Below are 16,279 nucleotides of genomic sequence, written 5' to 3'. Positions count from 1 at the left end.
GGGGTAGTGTGGTAAAATAACTATATCAATAATTATTTTCTTAATGGGCGTGCCAAGTCAAACAATGACAAGTAAAAATGACGAAGGAAGCATTACATTACATTACATTATTATAAATAAGTCAATTTTCGATGAATGTTCCATTAGTAAATAACTTGTTGGAAATATTTACGACATACTTTTTATTGAAATGTAATTTTCTCGATGGATTTTCGATGATTCCAATGGAGTTCTCTCTTTCGGAGTTGTAGAGAGACCTTGCTTTCCGGAGCGTCATTAGTCTCCATCTATTATTTAAAGTCGTCAACTTTCTTTTCGAAGACTTGAAATGTATTTCATATTCTAGAAATGTATTAGATGCTCTATATACTTATGCTACCAAGTTTTGGGATATAATTCCTTGTCATTTCTTTCTATCGTTTGTGGCCTAACTTCTCTTCAGGAGTTTTGTATGTGTGATTCTTTCAGCTTACACACCATTTTAAAATTCTCGGAATGTGTGTCATGCATCATGACCTCAACTTTTGAATCGTGATAGTAAGAGAGACGCATACATATCATTTTCAATGAATCCTATCCTTCCCAACCTAACTTACAACATCCATTTAAATACTCCCTCCGTCCAACAATAGTTGTTCACTATACTAAAAATAGTTGTCGAACAATACTTGTCCAATTTAGAAAATTAAGAGACAATTTACCTTTTGTGTCTATTTTACCCAGAGGCGTATTTAAGGGGGGGTCACCGGGTTCACGTGAACCCATGGTCCCTTCCCGGGATCATATATAGTAGTGTTATATTTTTTTTAAAAATATTGAAATATAGATGTGTGAACCTACACTTGAAGTATCACATAATGCGATTATGACTGGGTGCACCTCTCTCCGCGAGGTTAGAAATTTGAATTTTATATTTATCTTGTTTTTATTTTTTCTTATTAGATAACACTTCTCTAAGTGGTAATTGGTAATATATATATATATATAAGAATTAATTTAGACCTATAATTTTAAAATTTTAACGGTTTTCAGTAGTAAAAACCTAAATGTCGAACCGATCAAATTTATATCATAGACTAACCTTTTTATAACAATGCACCATCATCTCAAAATTCTGGATACGCCTCTGATTTTACCCTTACTATTAAATATTATATATCATCTAACACATTTTTCAAAACATTAAATTTAATAAAGTCAAATGATAATATAGTAATATTACCCTATTATTTATAATTTCTTAAGAAATGTGTCAAATCAATAGTATACAACTAAAAATATCATTAATAAGATCAATTTAGTAAAATACATCTCTAATTAAAATCTTATTAAATGATACGTCCGATTAATAGAAGCCAATTAAACCATATCATACAATTTTATTATTTTTTCTATACCATCCTTGAGACTAGTTTGGTACGAGAGATAACATATAACTAATCTCAAAACTAATTTGGCATAAGAGATGACATATAACTAATCTCAAAATTAGTTTTAAAATAAATTTATTTCATAATTAAATTAAATTTTAAAATAATTTATTTCGAGATAATTAATTTTGAAATACATGTTGTCACATTATTTTTGGGGATGGGGTGAGGGGAAGATATTTTTATTCTTTTAATTTGAAAAACCAAGATTTATGAATGACGTGTTGAACAACCAATAAAATAATGACACGTAAACTTCTTAAGAGCTTGTTACGTTTAAAGCATGCATGTGATTTGTATAAATAATTAAAAGAACCAAGTGCCGTAGCCTCCTTATAAATATAACACCAAACATTATATTTTTTTTCTATCAAAAAATCTATTTTCTTTCACAATAAAATTAAAATATTCTCTCTCTTTTTTTTTCATAGAGAGAGAGAGGGTGTGTGTGGGGTGAAGGAGGAAGAGGGTGCTTTTGCTTTTCTGGAGGTATTTTTTTTTTAAACTTTTGATTTATGGTGCTTGATTTGATGTGGGTTTTTTTTATTTATTGATTTTATATGTGTTTATGGTGGAAAAATCACTTTTTTTTTTCAAGATTTGTTTATCTGTATTTAGAAATTATTGATTTGATAAGGCTAGAGGGTGTTTGATTTGATGTGGGTTCTTTCTGGGGTGAGTTTTTTTTTGGAAAAATCATTTTTTTTTACAAAACCCGCAGCCGCTAGCCTTTGGGTAGTGTTTAAGGTGGAAAAATCAGATTTTTTTTGCTCTAAGAATGATTGATTTGAAGTGGGTTTCTAATGGATGTGTTTTTTTGATTATTTTTTGTATGTTTATGGTGGAAAAATCATTTTTTTCTTTTGCTTCTTTATTGATTTATTATTATGAAATCAAGCTAGATTCAAAGTGGGGTTCTTATGGGATGAATTTTTTTGATTGATTTTTGTGTGTTTATGGGGGAAAGAATAGATTTTTAGGTCTAAGGATTGGTATTTATTTACATGCATTAATGTTAGTGTGTTTTATTAGATTTTTTTATAAATTGATTTTGGTGGAATGATAAGTTGCATTCACAGGGCTGAGCTAGCAAGAATGAATCCGACGGAAAATTACACTGTTAATACATGGTTAAAAACTTCTTTATGTGTTTTACCTTTTATATTTCGAACTTTTTTAGTGAAAATTCTAGTTCCGTTACGAGTTGGATTGTTGTTTATATCGCCCAGATCTGTAATTGGTTGCAAAAAAAGAGGATGGCATCTTTAAATTTTTTATTTATTGTCCTTTTGTTTGATTCTTTGCATGCATGAGCCACTTGTGGTTTTCATTTTTGGGTGTTTTGGTATTTTTGTCTGATTGTGAAAGTACAATTTTTTCTCTAATTTTGGGGTATTTTTTCTCAATTTGAAAAGTTTTAGGGGTAGAAAGATGAAAGTTGAAATCTTTTGTGGTTGCTGGTGTATAGTCCAAATCTATATTATTTTATATTTATATTGAAAATAAAAGCGAAAAGATTTGACTTTTTTATGATGTGTTTGCTTAGATAAAGAAGAGAAAGGATTTCATTTTCTTTAAATAATTTAATTTGGATTTGCTTTGCTTTGCTTTTTTTAAATCTTTGTGTTGGTTGTTGTGATTTTGACACACTTTTTTTTTAATCTAAAAAGAAAAAAAAAGTGATATATAGTTCACACGGAAACATATTCCGTGTTGGCAGGGTTCGAAAAAGGGGTATGATGTAGACAACTTACTCTAACGTAAGCATTAGTAGTTGTTTTCATGGCTCGAACTCGTGATATATAGTTCACATGGAAAGAACTTAATTGTTGGTCATATTTGATTAATTTCAATGTACCCCTTTTTATGAAATTATTTGTTATAAGTACAGCCACTTTAAATTTTGCCGTAAGTTCTTTGTTTCTTATTTACCTTAGGATGGGGACATATGAGTTGTTAAAGTACATAGAAATTATTAGTGTGTTACTCCTTTGAGTGGTCAAAATTTACTATAGTGGTCCTGTAGTTTGAATGGTTCCTTCAATGGGGTCAGATTAGCTTGTGTGTATCTCGATTATTATGATAACCTTTTACCAACACAGACCGGGTAATTTCGCCCCATGGTCCACCAAGCCTTGGTCATATAGGAAAAAATCTCCTCTAGCACCAACACATAACGGGCAATTCCTTTCACCAAAACTTAGGTGTATGTGATGAAATCACGTACCCCTGTCCCAATTTATGTGATACTCTTACTTTATTTTTATATTTAGTAATAATTCAACTTTAAAGGGTTCATTGGTGACTTATTTTAAACACAAGTTTCAAATATGTTTCTTTCTAATACTTCGTGCTCAGTCAAACAACCATCAACGAAGGGAGTAGCAATTTAACTTTAAAATGACTATTTTATCCTTAATGGGATGATTTCTATCTGCACAAATAGTTGAGACTTATTTTAGATCAGAAGTTTTGAAAAGTCTTCTGTTCTTTCTTAAACTCCGGTGAGAGCAAGTATTTTCTCTTAGCTAGGATTTTTTTTTTGATGACAAGGGAAACCCGCAGCCGCTACCCTTTGGGTGCGCATAGGGTAAAAACCCCCCACTCCTATGCAATAGCTCACAAACCACATAGGAGAGGTAACCCACACTAGGCAAGTTCGGTGCGACGAGCTCGACCCCGAAGCAAACGCCTTGCTTTCGCTGGCAAGGGATTCGAACTTGAGACCTCCACCATGGAAGTCCCAAGCTCAAATCCACCGAAGGGTTCTCTTAGCTAGGATTTTTTTTTTGATGACAGGGGAACCCCGCAGCCTCTACCCTTTGGGTGCGCATAGGGTAAAAACCCCCACTCCTATACAATAGATCACACACCACATAGGAGAGGTAACCCACACTAGGCAAGTTCGGTGCGACGAGCTCGACCCAGAAGCAAGCGCCTTGCTTTCGCTGGCAAGGGATTTCGAACTTGAGACCTCCAACATGGAAGTCCCAAGCTCAAATCCACCGAAGGGTTCTCTTAGCTAGGATTTGTGATGTATAATTTATCTTCTTTCTTTAAAAAGAAGGAATTTTGGGCTATGTTATTTTTGTACTTTGTGAAATCTTGTTTGAATAATTCTTTTCTACTTACCACCACAAAAGATTTTTTATTCTCTCTCTTCTTCTATGTAAATGTCCAAGTGGACCCCTCTAAGATTTTATTACTGTAGTAGTGGTGGAAATTTAATTTAATTTTGCTGTCTAATTGGTTGTTTGGTGAATGGTGATGTTATTCAAACTAGTTTACCTTATATAATGAATCAATTAATATATGAGGGTCTAATGGTCATAGCATATAGCTAATTGAAGTAACCTTCATTGTTGTTGAGTTGAATTATATCTTTTTTGATTAGTTGCATAAATGTTGTACTTTGTTGAATTTGAAGGGTCTAGAAATAGTACACAATAACGTGTCGAAATGAAACTTACATATATACAAACACTAGGCGATTTCTTTTTAGCTGTCCTATACTATTCTAAGTCAACTCTAATATTAATTATTGTAACTTGATCAAGATGTTAATTGTGTGTAAAATATGATATTTGACTAATTACATGTCTACATCTAGTGATAAAAGCATTATTTTTTGGCATAATTGATCAGTGAGAAGATTTTATTTTGTAGGGGCCTAATAGTTTGGTGAAATGTCTATTGAGTTATTTATTTATGCATTTGAGAAATGTTTTTGTGAAGGAACTCTTATTATGTAATAGTCTTCATGTTCAATTATTTAGCTGTGAAAACTGGCCCAATATACTTTAGACGTTAGGTACAATCTACTTCCTGTTGAAGTGACGAAAACTTAATGATTGATGCCAACTTTCTTCTTGCACATACATAAATTAGGTTCATGTGTGTGTGTATATAAAAGGATTTCAATTCGTTAACGCTTTCTCCCTATCCGATAGAGTTGGAGCGCGGGAGGTGAGATTGAGGGTTTTTTACTATTACTTATCTCAGTTTATGCATCTGTTTTCTACATATGGTTAAGACACTGCATATGGTTTGAAATTTTAATTTAGACTTTTCATGCAGTTATAATCATATCATTGTTCATTCATGGAAATTTGTGGTTATGACTAATGTTTTTGCATTATACTAACAAGAGGCTTAGCCTTGGTGATTTTTTTCCATCTGTCCTAGCCTATGTTGCTGATGGGAGGTGACAAGTATTTCGTGGAATTAGTCGAGGAGTGTGAAAACTGACTTGAAAACCACGGTTATAGAATAAGAATCATAGGTTGTACCGACAAACAATGGCAGGGAGTTGTTGGGGAGAAACAGTGAAAACAACAACTAATGTTGAAGGAATATATTGCAAGTTTTGGATTTGAGTCATCATGATAGTGACTTGATAATGTTCATTTATTAGTATTATATTAGCTGTAATGAGCTGAAAGTGTTTGTTGCTTGCATACTGTGTGGTCCAATATGCATGATGTGGCCTATCATGTTTCTTGCATTTCTGGCCTCAACTTTTTTGTTTTGGAATTTTATGTGGTCTGCGTCACTATGGTCCTCATGTTTCTGTCAGTAGATTGAATTGTTGATTTGGTGTAATTTCCCTGCCAATGATGGTTTGATCTCTAAATCAAGACCTTACATGAAAGGTAGACTAGGGGGACCACACCTCGTTCGGTCAGCGATATTCCAGGCTAGATTAGAAAATAGTAACTCAATTCTTTGATGCATTCATTTGTTTAGGAATCGAGCCTAACGTACACAGTTTGCAGGTTTGGGATTGAAGAGGCAGCGTAGCGAAAATGGGAGCTGGTGGTCGTATGTCTGCTCCAAATGGCGAGACTGAAGTAAAGAAGAATCCTCTTCAAAAGGTACCAACCTCGAAACCCCCTTTTACAGTTGGTGATATCAAGAAGGCTATCCCACCTCACTGCTTTAAAAGGTCTCTCATCCGCTCATTCTCCTATGTTGTGTATGACCTCATACTCGTCTCCATCATGTACTACGTTGCAAACACTTACTTCCACCTCCTTCCATCTCCATATTGCTACATTGCGTGGCCTATTTACTGGATTTGCCAGGGTTGTGTTTGCACTGGTGTTTGGGTTAATGCCCACGAATGTGGCCATCACGCTTTCAGTGATTACCAATGGGTTGATGACACCGTTGGACTTATCCTTCACTCTGCTCTATTGGTGCCGTACTTCTCTTGGAAATATAGTCATCGTCGCCACCACTCCAACACTGGCTCCCTCGAGCGTGATGAGGTCTTTGTGCCTAAGCCAAAATCCCAGCTTGGATGGTATTCCAAGTACTTGAACAATCCACCAGGCAGGGTTCTCTCTCTTACAATCACCCTCACTCTTGGCTGGCCGTTGTACTTGGCCTTCAATGTATCTGGCAGACCATACGACCGATTTGCATGTCACTATGACCCTTATGGCCCAATCTACAACAACCGCGAGAGGCTACAGATCTTCGTTTCTGATGCTGGAGTTCTCGGAGTTTGTTATCTGCTATACCGTGTTGCCTTAGTGAAAGGTCTAGCTTGGCTAGTGTGCATCTACGGTGTACCCCTCCTTGTCGTGAACGGCTTCCTTGTCCTGATCACCTACTTGCAGCACACTCACCCATCATTGCCTCACTACGATTCAACCGAGTGGGATTGGCTTAGGGGAGCTTTGGCAACCTGTGACAGAGACTATGGGGTTCTAAACAAGGTCTTCCACAACATCACCGACACTCACGTGGTGCACCATCTGTTCTCAACCATGCCACACTACAACGCGATGGAGGCAACCAAAGCAGTCAAGCCACTACTCGGAGACTACTACCAATTCGATGGAACCCCAATTTTCAAGGCAATGTGGAGGGAAGCTAAAGAGTGTCTCTACGTCGAGAAAGACGAATCATCTCAAGGCAAAGGTGTCTTCTGGTACAAAAACAAGCTCTGAAACACTAAAACAGAAACTCAGCTTGCTTTGAATTTTGTGGTCTTTGGGTAATGTTTGGTCTGTGTCTTAAGTCAGTATTTTGGATTTAAGTTACTTTAGCTAATGTGTTGTCTTTGTTAGTAAGGGGAGGTTTATGTTTGATGAAATTTTTGATAAATAAAAGGGAAAAAATTTAGAAAAATATAAAGAGGATTAAAGTGCATTCTCCACCTCCTCTTAGTTTGTAATGAACTACCAGTTTTAATATAAGTGGTTGTGTTTGTGTCTACAATTGGATTAGAAGCATTTGTTCCTTTTTCCTTTTTCAGAGCAGTCTGATACACAAAATATTTTGCGTTCACGTTGAGGAAGGATTGCATTCATTAGTGATTGTTTTTACAACTCGAACCTGTAACATATAAGTTACGTGGAAACAAAGTATTTTACGTTCACATAGGGTATGAGGTGGGATTTCAATAGCTCAAATTTCTGACCTATAAGTTATGTGGATATAATTTTATCGTTGCTCTAAGATTTCAAACCTTTCATTAGTATTTGGCTTATATATATCATATGATGACAGTTAAGCTAAGTCCATATGAATTATATATGATTCAATTTGTCTAAAGTTTGCTAAGTGTAAGACGAGTTGGATTAATTTTGGAGTTAATTTGTTGGAGGATCATTCAAGTTATAGAAATTACTTGGATACATTTTTTTGTGCCAACAAAATTCCTATTATGCCCATATTTTCTAATAAATGACTCGAGTTAGAGCTCCATCGATTGGTCACTTATTAATACATCACTATTTATTTAATTTTTTGTATCATAAAAATTATGAAACTTTGAAAGTCATGACAAATGGACTTGCTTTGAGTTCGTTTCTTATTTGATTTGACTTTTCTTTCTTTCGATGATTGCTCCTATAACTGGGACTTGAAGCTTCTATTAGCGCCGATGTGAGATATGTAAAATCAACCCATTGACAATGAAAGTTTCAATTTTTTAGCCTAGTGCAAGTTCAACAATGTTATGAGGACCACTATTTTCCTTTGCAAAATCTACTCTTCATAGTTTTTATTTTATCCACTATTCTACTTTGTAAAATTACATTATTTTAAAAAAATTCGACACGTAGTATTTGAAAATACGACACGTGCATTTGAAACAATACACGACATGTTTTTTGTATTGAAAAAACAAATTCGCTCTCATTATAGGAATAAGATGAAGATATTTTGTGTGGTAATAAAGTTAGAAGTTTCCAAGGATGATAGTTCCTTAAATAGCATTTGAAACAAAACGGACGCAAGATACTTTCTCCGTAGAACTCGGCAAAATAACCACGCAACTTTGGGAGGAATACACTCCTCACAAAGTGGGGTCGTAGTACCAAACCTGACTAAATCGCTTTCTTAAATTTGAAACTCATCTTTAAACTTTTCTTCAAAAAATCAATTCATTATTTAGCTAAATATTTTTTTACTAAAAATAAGCATATCCAAACGGAGCCTAAACAGAAGCAAAGGATCTCAAATATAAGATCCTCATTAATTATTTTCTCTCCATTTTACCCTTAGTAATAGTTGTTCTCGAAGACCATCATCACCTCAATTATGACACATAAATATGTAGAATTTATTTTTTACCTCTCCCCAGGAGCTGACTTTTTTGGTCCCTTGATGACTCTAACTCACAACTTTAAGATTGGAACGGAAGGGTAAGCACCATCCGAGCAACTCGATATTATTATCGTAAGACATAAATAAGGCTAAAACAATCAAATATCCCTCCTAATTTATATTTTCTTAAAGGACATGTAATGATAAACACGATAATTATTTTGAGATGGAGGGAATACTAATGACTATGGAGAACAAGGACATTTTGGTCTTTGTATTAAGGTAGGGGTATTTATGTCTTTGCACAAAATATAAATTTCTAGAAATTAATTCTCATCAAATGTCTGATGGGCCTTTGGGCTTGGGCTCAGAGTTGATTGGGTTTACTCTTTTGGGCTTCTATTTCATGCTTTGGGTTTTATGCAAACTAAATAGATTAGACAATTTTGGGATTATTTTGTCACGAGTTATGAATGACACTCACACTTAACCTCCTAGGTGGACGAACCAATGAATTCAACCCTAACCTATATTAATTATCCAACTTACGAAATACAACCACAATGCGGAAGCTCAAAATTTACTAATGTGAGAAACAAAATCCACTAGAGTCTATTGCATATTATACTCAAAACTTGAAAGTCATCACATCAAGGACATCTAAAATTCAAATACTAAGTCTACGAGTATCAAAGACACCAAAATAAATAAATAAAATAGTTTGCGTCCAAAAACTAAGGACATCATTACATGATCGAGAGAATCCAACACGAGCTCGAATGAATAGCTCATTTAAAGCCATAACTATAGTGTATCTAGTTTGAAAATTTAGCTACTTCGGAACCTACTTCAGATATACACGATAAAGCTACAAAAAATCGTGTTTGATGTTTGGTATCAAAGTTTCGATATTCTTATCAGAATACATTTTTGCCTATTATGAAATTTCACTTTTATAAGATCCGGCTTTTTTTTATATCGTAATGTTTGTTTAAAGTCGAACTCTCCAAAACACTATCCTTATTGTACATGTTTGGAGTTTGAACTTATAAATATTATTTTGATGTACCTTAAGTGAAATAGCCTTTATTCAACTCATATTACATATTTCAGTTTTTGCATCTAAGAAAATAATTATTAAACATTATTTCACTTATATCTAGAAAATAAACATTATTATTTCATTCTAATATTACAAATTAAACTCAACAAATTATGGAGTTTGATGTGACATTGTTGAATAAAAATATGATAATTATAGATCCAAATCATGTGGGGGAATATATGTTACTAATTAAATATTAATGAATGATGATTCTAAAGAAATATTACATTACCTTTATTTCTTTTTGATATAGTAAGGCACCTGAATGTCATAAAGTTATTGAGCCATGTGATAAAAAGTTTCTTATTCTTACATTCAAACTCACTTTTTACCTTTTTTTTTCCTTTTCGCTCGATGTTTGATGTTCGATATTTATAGTGGAGCTTGATAAAATTTAAATTCATATTAGGAAGTTTTATATTGAAGGTAAATCGTTTCCTAACAAAGATGGCTCCGTACAGTTAAAGATGAAGGAGTACTTACCACTCTATCACAATATTTGTTAGTCACGTTTTACCTGTTTATTTAATTTGTCTTGACATGTTTCAATTTTGTTTTTTGTATTGACTTTTAGAATTTGTTGAAATATTCTTTTTAGTTTGTTATTTGGTGTTCAATACTGTATTGAAACTTGATGAATTCAGATTCACATATTGCATGACTTAGCTTCTAAATATATTTTTTCCATCTGAATTTAAATTCTGGACATTACTTCATTCATCTCAAAATGCTAATCGTTTTTACTAAAATATATGTCATTTTAAAATTTTCAGATAAAATTAATTAATTTTTTTTTTCCATTTTACCCTTAGTAATAGTTGTTCTTGAAGACCATAATCACTTCAATTATGGCACATAAAGGTGTAGAGTTTTTTACCCCTTCCCCAGAAGCTCACCTTTTTGGTCCCTTGATGACTCGAACTCACAACCTTAAGATTGGAACAGAAAGGTGTTTACCATCCGAGCAACTCAATATTATCGTAAGACATAAATAAGGCTAAAACAATCAGATATCCCTCCTAGTTAATGTTTTCTTAAAGGACTTGTAATGATAAACACGATAATTATTTTGAGACGGAGGGAATACTAATGACTATGGAGAACAAGGATATTTTGGTCTTTGTATTAAAGTAGGGGTATTTATGTCTTTGCACAAAATATAAATTTCTAGAAATTAATTCTCATAAAATATTTGATGGGCCTTTGGGCTTGGGCTCAGAGTTGATTTAAGTTTACTCTTTTGGGCTTCTATTTCATGCTTTGGGTTTTATGCAAACTAAATAGATTAGACAATTTTGGGATTATATTGTCACGATCCAAAACGAGTCATGAATGATACCCACATTTAACCTCCTAGGTGGACGAATCAATGAATTCAACCCTAACTTAAATTAATTATCCAATTTACGAAATACAATCATAATGTGGAAGCTCAAAATTTACTAATGTGAGAAACAAAATCCCCTAGAGTCTATTGCATATTATACTCAAAACTTGAAAGTCATCACATCAAGGACATCTAAAACCCAAATACTAAGTCTACGAGTATCAAAGACACCAAAATAAATAAATAAAGTAGTTTGCGTACGAAAACTAAGGTCATCATTACTTGACCGAGAGAATCCAACACGAGCTCGAATGAATAGCTCATTTAAAGCCATAACTATAGTGTATCTAGTTTGCAAATTTAGCTACTTCGGAACCTACTTCATATATACACGATAAAGCTACAAAAAATCGTATTTGATGTTTGGTATCAAAGTTTCGATATTCTTATCAGAATACATTTTTGCCTATTATGAAATTTCACTTTTATAAGATCCGATTTTTTTTTATATCGTAATGTTTGTTTAAAGTCTAACTCTCCAAAACACTATCCTTATTGTACATGTTTAGAGTTTGAACTTATAAATATTATTTTGATGTACCTTAAGTGAAATAGCCTTTATTCAACTCATATTACATATTTCATTTTTTGCATCTAAGAAAATAATTATTTAACATTATTTCACTTATATCTAGAAAAGAAACATTATTATTTCATTCTAATATTACAAATTAAACTCAGCAAATTATGGAGTTTGATGTGACATTGTTGAATAAAAATATGATAATTATAGATCCAAACCATGTGGGGAATATATGTTGCTAATTAAATATTAATGAATGATGATTCTAAAAAAAATATTAAATTACCTTTATTTCTTTTTAATAGAGTAAGACACGTGAATGTCATAAAGTTATTGAGTCATGTTATAAAGTTTCTTATTCTTCCATTCAAACTCACCTTTTACCCTTTTTTTCCTTCAGCTCTATGTTTGATGTTCGATATTAATAGTGGAGCTTGATAAAATTTAAATTCATATTAGGACGTTTTATATTGAAGGTAAAGTGTTTCCTAAAAGAGATGACTATGTACCGTTAAAGATGAAGGATTACTTATCACTCAATCACAATCTTTGTTGGTCACTTTTTACCTATTTATTTAATTTGTCTTGACATGTTTCAATTTCGTTTTTCGTATTTAATTTTTGAATTTTTTGAAATATTCTTTTTAGTTTGTTATTTGGTGTTCAATACTGTATTGAAACTTGATTAATTCAGATTCACATATTGCATGACTTAGTTTCTAAATATATTTTTTTCATCTGAATTTAAATTTTGAACATTTAAATTGACTTTTCTTTCTTTTGATGATTGATCCTGTAACTAGGACTTGAAACTTCTATTAGCGCTGATATGAGATATGTAAAATCAACCCATTGACAAATGGAAGTTCATTGTTATAAAGTTTCAAAAAATTTGCCTAGTGCAAGTTCAACAATATTATAAGTACCGCTATTTTCTAGATTTTATTTTATCCACTATTTTACTTTGTAAAATTACATTATTTTGAAAAAATTCGATACGTAGCATTTGAAAATACGACACGTAGCATTTAAAAAACATGACACGTGTATTTGAAACAATACACGACATGTTATCTGTATTGAAAAGCAAACTCACTCTCATTTTAGAAATAAGATGAAGATATTTTGTGTAGTAATACAGTTAGAAGTTTTGAAGGATGATAGTTCCTTAAATAGTATTTGAAACAAAAAAGACAGCAAGATACTTTCTCTATAGAACTCGACAAAATAACCACATAACTTTAGTAGGAATGCACTCCTCACAAAGTGGGGTCGTAGTACTGACTAAATCACTTTTTTAAATTTGAAACGCATCTTGAAGACCTTGTTTAGTACTTGATTCGTCTCAAAATGCTAATCATTTTTACTAAAATATATGTCATTTAAAATTTTTCAGATAAAATTAATTATTTTTTTCTCCATTTTACCCTTAGTAATAGTTGTTCTTGAAGACCATTATCACCTCAATTATGGCACATACAGGTGTAGAGTTTTTTACCCTTTCCCCCAGAAGCTAACCTTTTTGGTCCCTGGATGACTCGAACTCACAACCTTAAGATTGGAACAGAAAGGTGCTTACCATCCGAGCAACTCAATATTATTATCGTAAGACATAAATAAGGCTAAAACAATCAGATATCCCTCCGAATTAATGTTTATTAAAGGACTTGTAATGATAAACACGATAATTATTTTGAGACGGAGGGAATACTAATGACTATGTAGAACAAGGACATTCTGGTCTTTGTATTAAAGTAGGGGTATTAATGTCTTTGCACAAAATATAAATTTCTAGAAATTAATTCTCATCAAATATCTGATGGGCCTTTGGGCTTGGGCTCAGAGTTGATTAAGTTTACTCTTTCGGGCTTCTATTTCATGATTTGGGTTTTATGCAAACTAAATAGATTAGACAATTTTGGGATGTCACAATCCAAAACGAGTCATGAATGATACCCACATTTAACCTCCTAGGTGGACGAATCAATGAATTCAATCCTAACTTATATTAATTATCCAACTTACGAAATACAACCATAATGCAGAAGCTCAAAATTTACTAATGTGAGAAACAAAATCCCCTAGAGTCTATTGCATATTATACTCAAAACTTGATAATCATCACATCAAGGACACCAATTACTAAGTCTACGGGTATCAAAGACACCAAAATAAATAAAGTAGTTTGCGTACGAAAACTAAGGTCATCATTACTTGACCGAGAGAATCCAACACGAGCTCGAATGAATAGCTCATTTAAAGCCATAACTATAGTGTATCTAGTTTGCAAATTTAGCTACTTCGGAACCCACTTCAGATATACACAATAAAGCTACAAAAAATCGTGTTTGATGTTTGGCATCAAAGTTTCGATATTCTTATCAGAATACATTTTTGCCTATTATGAAATTTCACTTTTATAAGATCTGGCTTTTTTTTATATCGTAATGTTTGTTTAAAGTTTAACTCTCCAAAACACTATCCTTATTGTACATGTTTAGAGTTTGAACTTATAAATATTATTTTGATGTACCTTAAGTGAAATAGCCTTTATTCAACTCATATTACATATTTCATTTTTTGCATCTAAGAAAATAATTATTTAACATTATTTCACTTATATCTAGAAAAGAAACATTATTATTTCATTCTAATATTACAAATTAAACTCAACAATTTATGGAGTTTGATGTGACATTGTTGAATAAAAATATGATAATTATAGATCCAAATCATGTGGGGAATATATGTTACTAATTAAATATTAATGAATGATGATTCTAAAAAAATATTAAATTACCTTTATTTCTTTTTAATTTAGTAAGACACGTGAATGTCATAAAGTTATTGAGTCATGTGATAAAGTTTCTTATTCTTCCATTCGAACTCACTTTTTACCCTTTTTTTTCCCTTTAGCCGTATGTTTGATGTTCGATATATATAGTGGAGCTTGATAAAATTTAAATTCATATTAGGAAGTTTTATATTGGAGGTAAAGTGTTTCTTAACAGAGATGACTCTGTACTGTTAAAGATGAATGAGTACTTATCACTCTATCACAATATTTGTTGATCAGTTTTACCTATTTATTTAATTTGTCTTGACATGTTTGAATTTCGTTTTTCGTATTTAATTTTAGAATTTTTTGAAATATTCTTTTTAGTTTGTTATTTGGTGTTCAATACTGTATTGAAACTTGATTAATTCAGATTCACATATTGCATGACTTAGTTTCTAAATATATTTTTTTCCATCTGAATTTAAATTCTTTACATTTAGTTAAGGATGATGTTCATTCCACCAGGTTTATTGAGATATTTATTCAAAAAAATTAACCTAACTTGGTTACTGATTTGATCGATTTATATGCCAGTCAAGCAAAGAATGATGTGTTTGTAATTGTTTGCGAAACTTTATAGCTCAGCAGTTTAATTATCTGATTTTTCTATCTTGTTGATTAGAGTTCAAATCTCCACCTTATAATCTCATTCTCCCATTTTCTCTTTCCTTACGTTCGATATATAATAATAATAAAAAAAAATTCAAACCTCAAATCTCAAATATAAAATGCACATCCTAGTTTGGCACCAATCAATTAAAGGTTTCTCTTAGAGAATTTTCATAAATTCTTTGTTAATTATAACCAAGAAAATTTAATACACAATTAAATATTGTGAAGAGTTTAATAATCTTTTATTGAAAAAGAAAGCGTCAAAAATTAAGAAAATAAGTTGAAGCGAATTAGTCATACCACTTGTAACCATTTAAAATTTATTAAATATAAATTTATAAAATGATTCGAATTATATTAAATTCATAAAAATATTAGTCCAGATAAATTATAGATTAATATAATTGGGCTAATTATTCAAGTCCAATAAATATGAATTTGATTAAAGTCAAAATTAATTGATTTGGGCTATAGATGAGCCCAATTTACTAAGTCCAATGTCATCTTATCCTAGAGGCCCATTCTTTTGGTGCCACATGGCATATGACATGTCATGCCAAGTCAAACAGGAAGCGAATAGGATCATGACATGTGTCAAAGATGACAAGCCCTCTCCATAAAGCCCATATGTCATGTCACTTAAATCTGATTGCGCGAAGGGAATCATGTTCCAATCGCAACTCCTCTATTCTAAAACTATAAATAGGGGTCCTCATAATTCAGAAAAGAAGACAGAAAATTCTAAACAAGAAGCTAGAGAAAATCCGTGGTACAAACGCCATAAAATTCTCTATAAAGCTAAAAGTTTAAGAATTCAAGCATT

General features: G+C 32.1%; 1 protein-coding gene across 2 annotated transcripts; it reads left to right on the top strand.

Moving 5' to 3' along the window:
* The first annotated feature begins 1,813 nt into the window (after positions 1–1,813).
* LOC102593159 (delta(12)-acyl-lipid-desaturase-like) lies at positions 1,814–7,658 on the top strand. Of its 2 annotated transcripts, none has more exons than XM_006354140.2 (2): positions 1,814–1,919; positions 6,206–7,658. In XM_006354140.2, the coding sequence occupies exon 2, from the start codon at positions 6,236–6,238 to the stop codon at positions 7,385–7,387; it is 1,152 nt and encodes a 383-aa protein (XP_006354202.1). In that variant the 5' UTR covers positions 1,814–1,919; positions 6,206–6,235; the 3' UTR covers positions 7,388–7,658. The 2 variants fall into 2 exon arrangements, with proteins under 2 accessions (XP_006354202.1, XP_015167174.1); XM_015311688.1 differs by lacking the exon at positions 1,814–1,919 and adding an exon at positions 6,046–6,082.
* Positions 7,659–16,279: the final 8,621 nt, after the last annotated feature.

The sequence above is a fragment of the Solanum tuberosum genome, unplaced genomic scaffold (assembly GCF_000226075.1).
Source record: "Solanum tuberosum cultivar DM 1-3 516 R44 unplaced genomic scaffold, SolTub_3.0 scf00172, whole genome shotgun sequence".
In the NCBI taxonomy this organism is placed as follows: Eukaryota; Viridiplantae; Streptophyta; class Magnoliopsida; order Solanales; family Solanaceae; genus Solanum; species Solanum tuberosum.
Note: the sequence above shows the minus strand (reverse complement) of the source record. Positions and strands in the feature narration are given on the sequence as shown.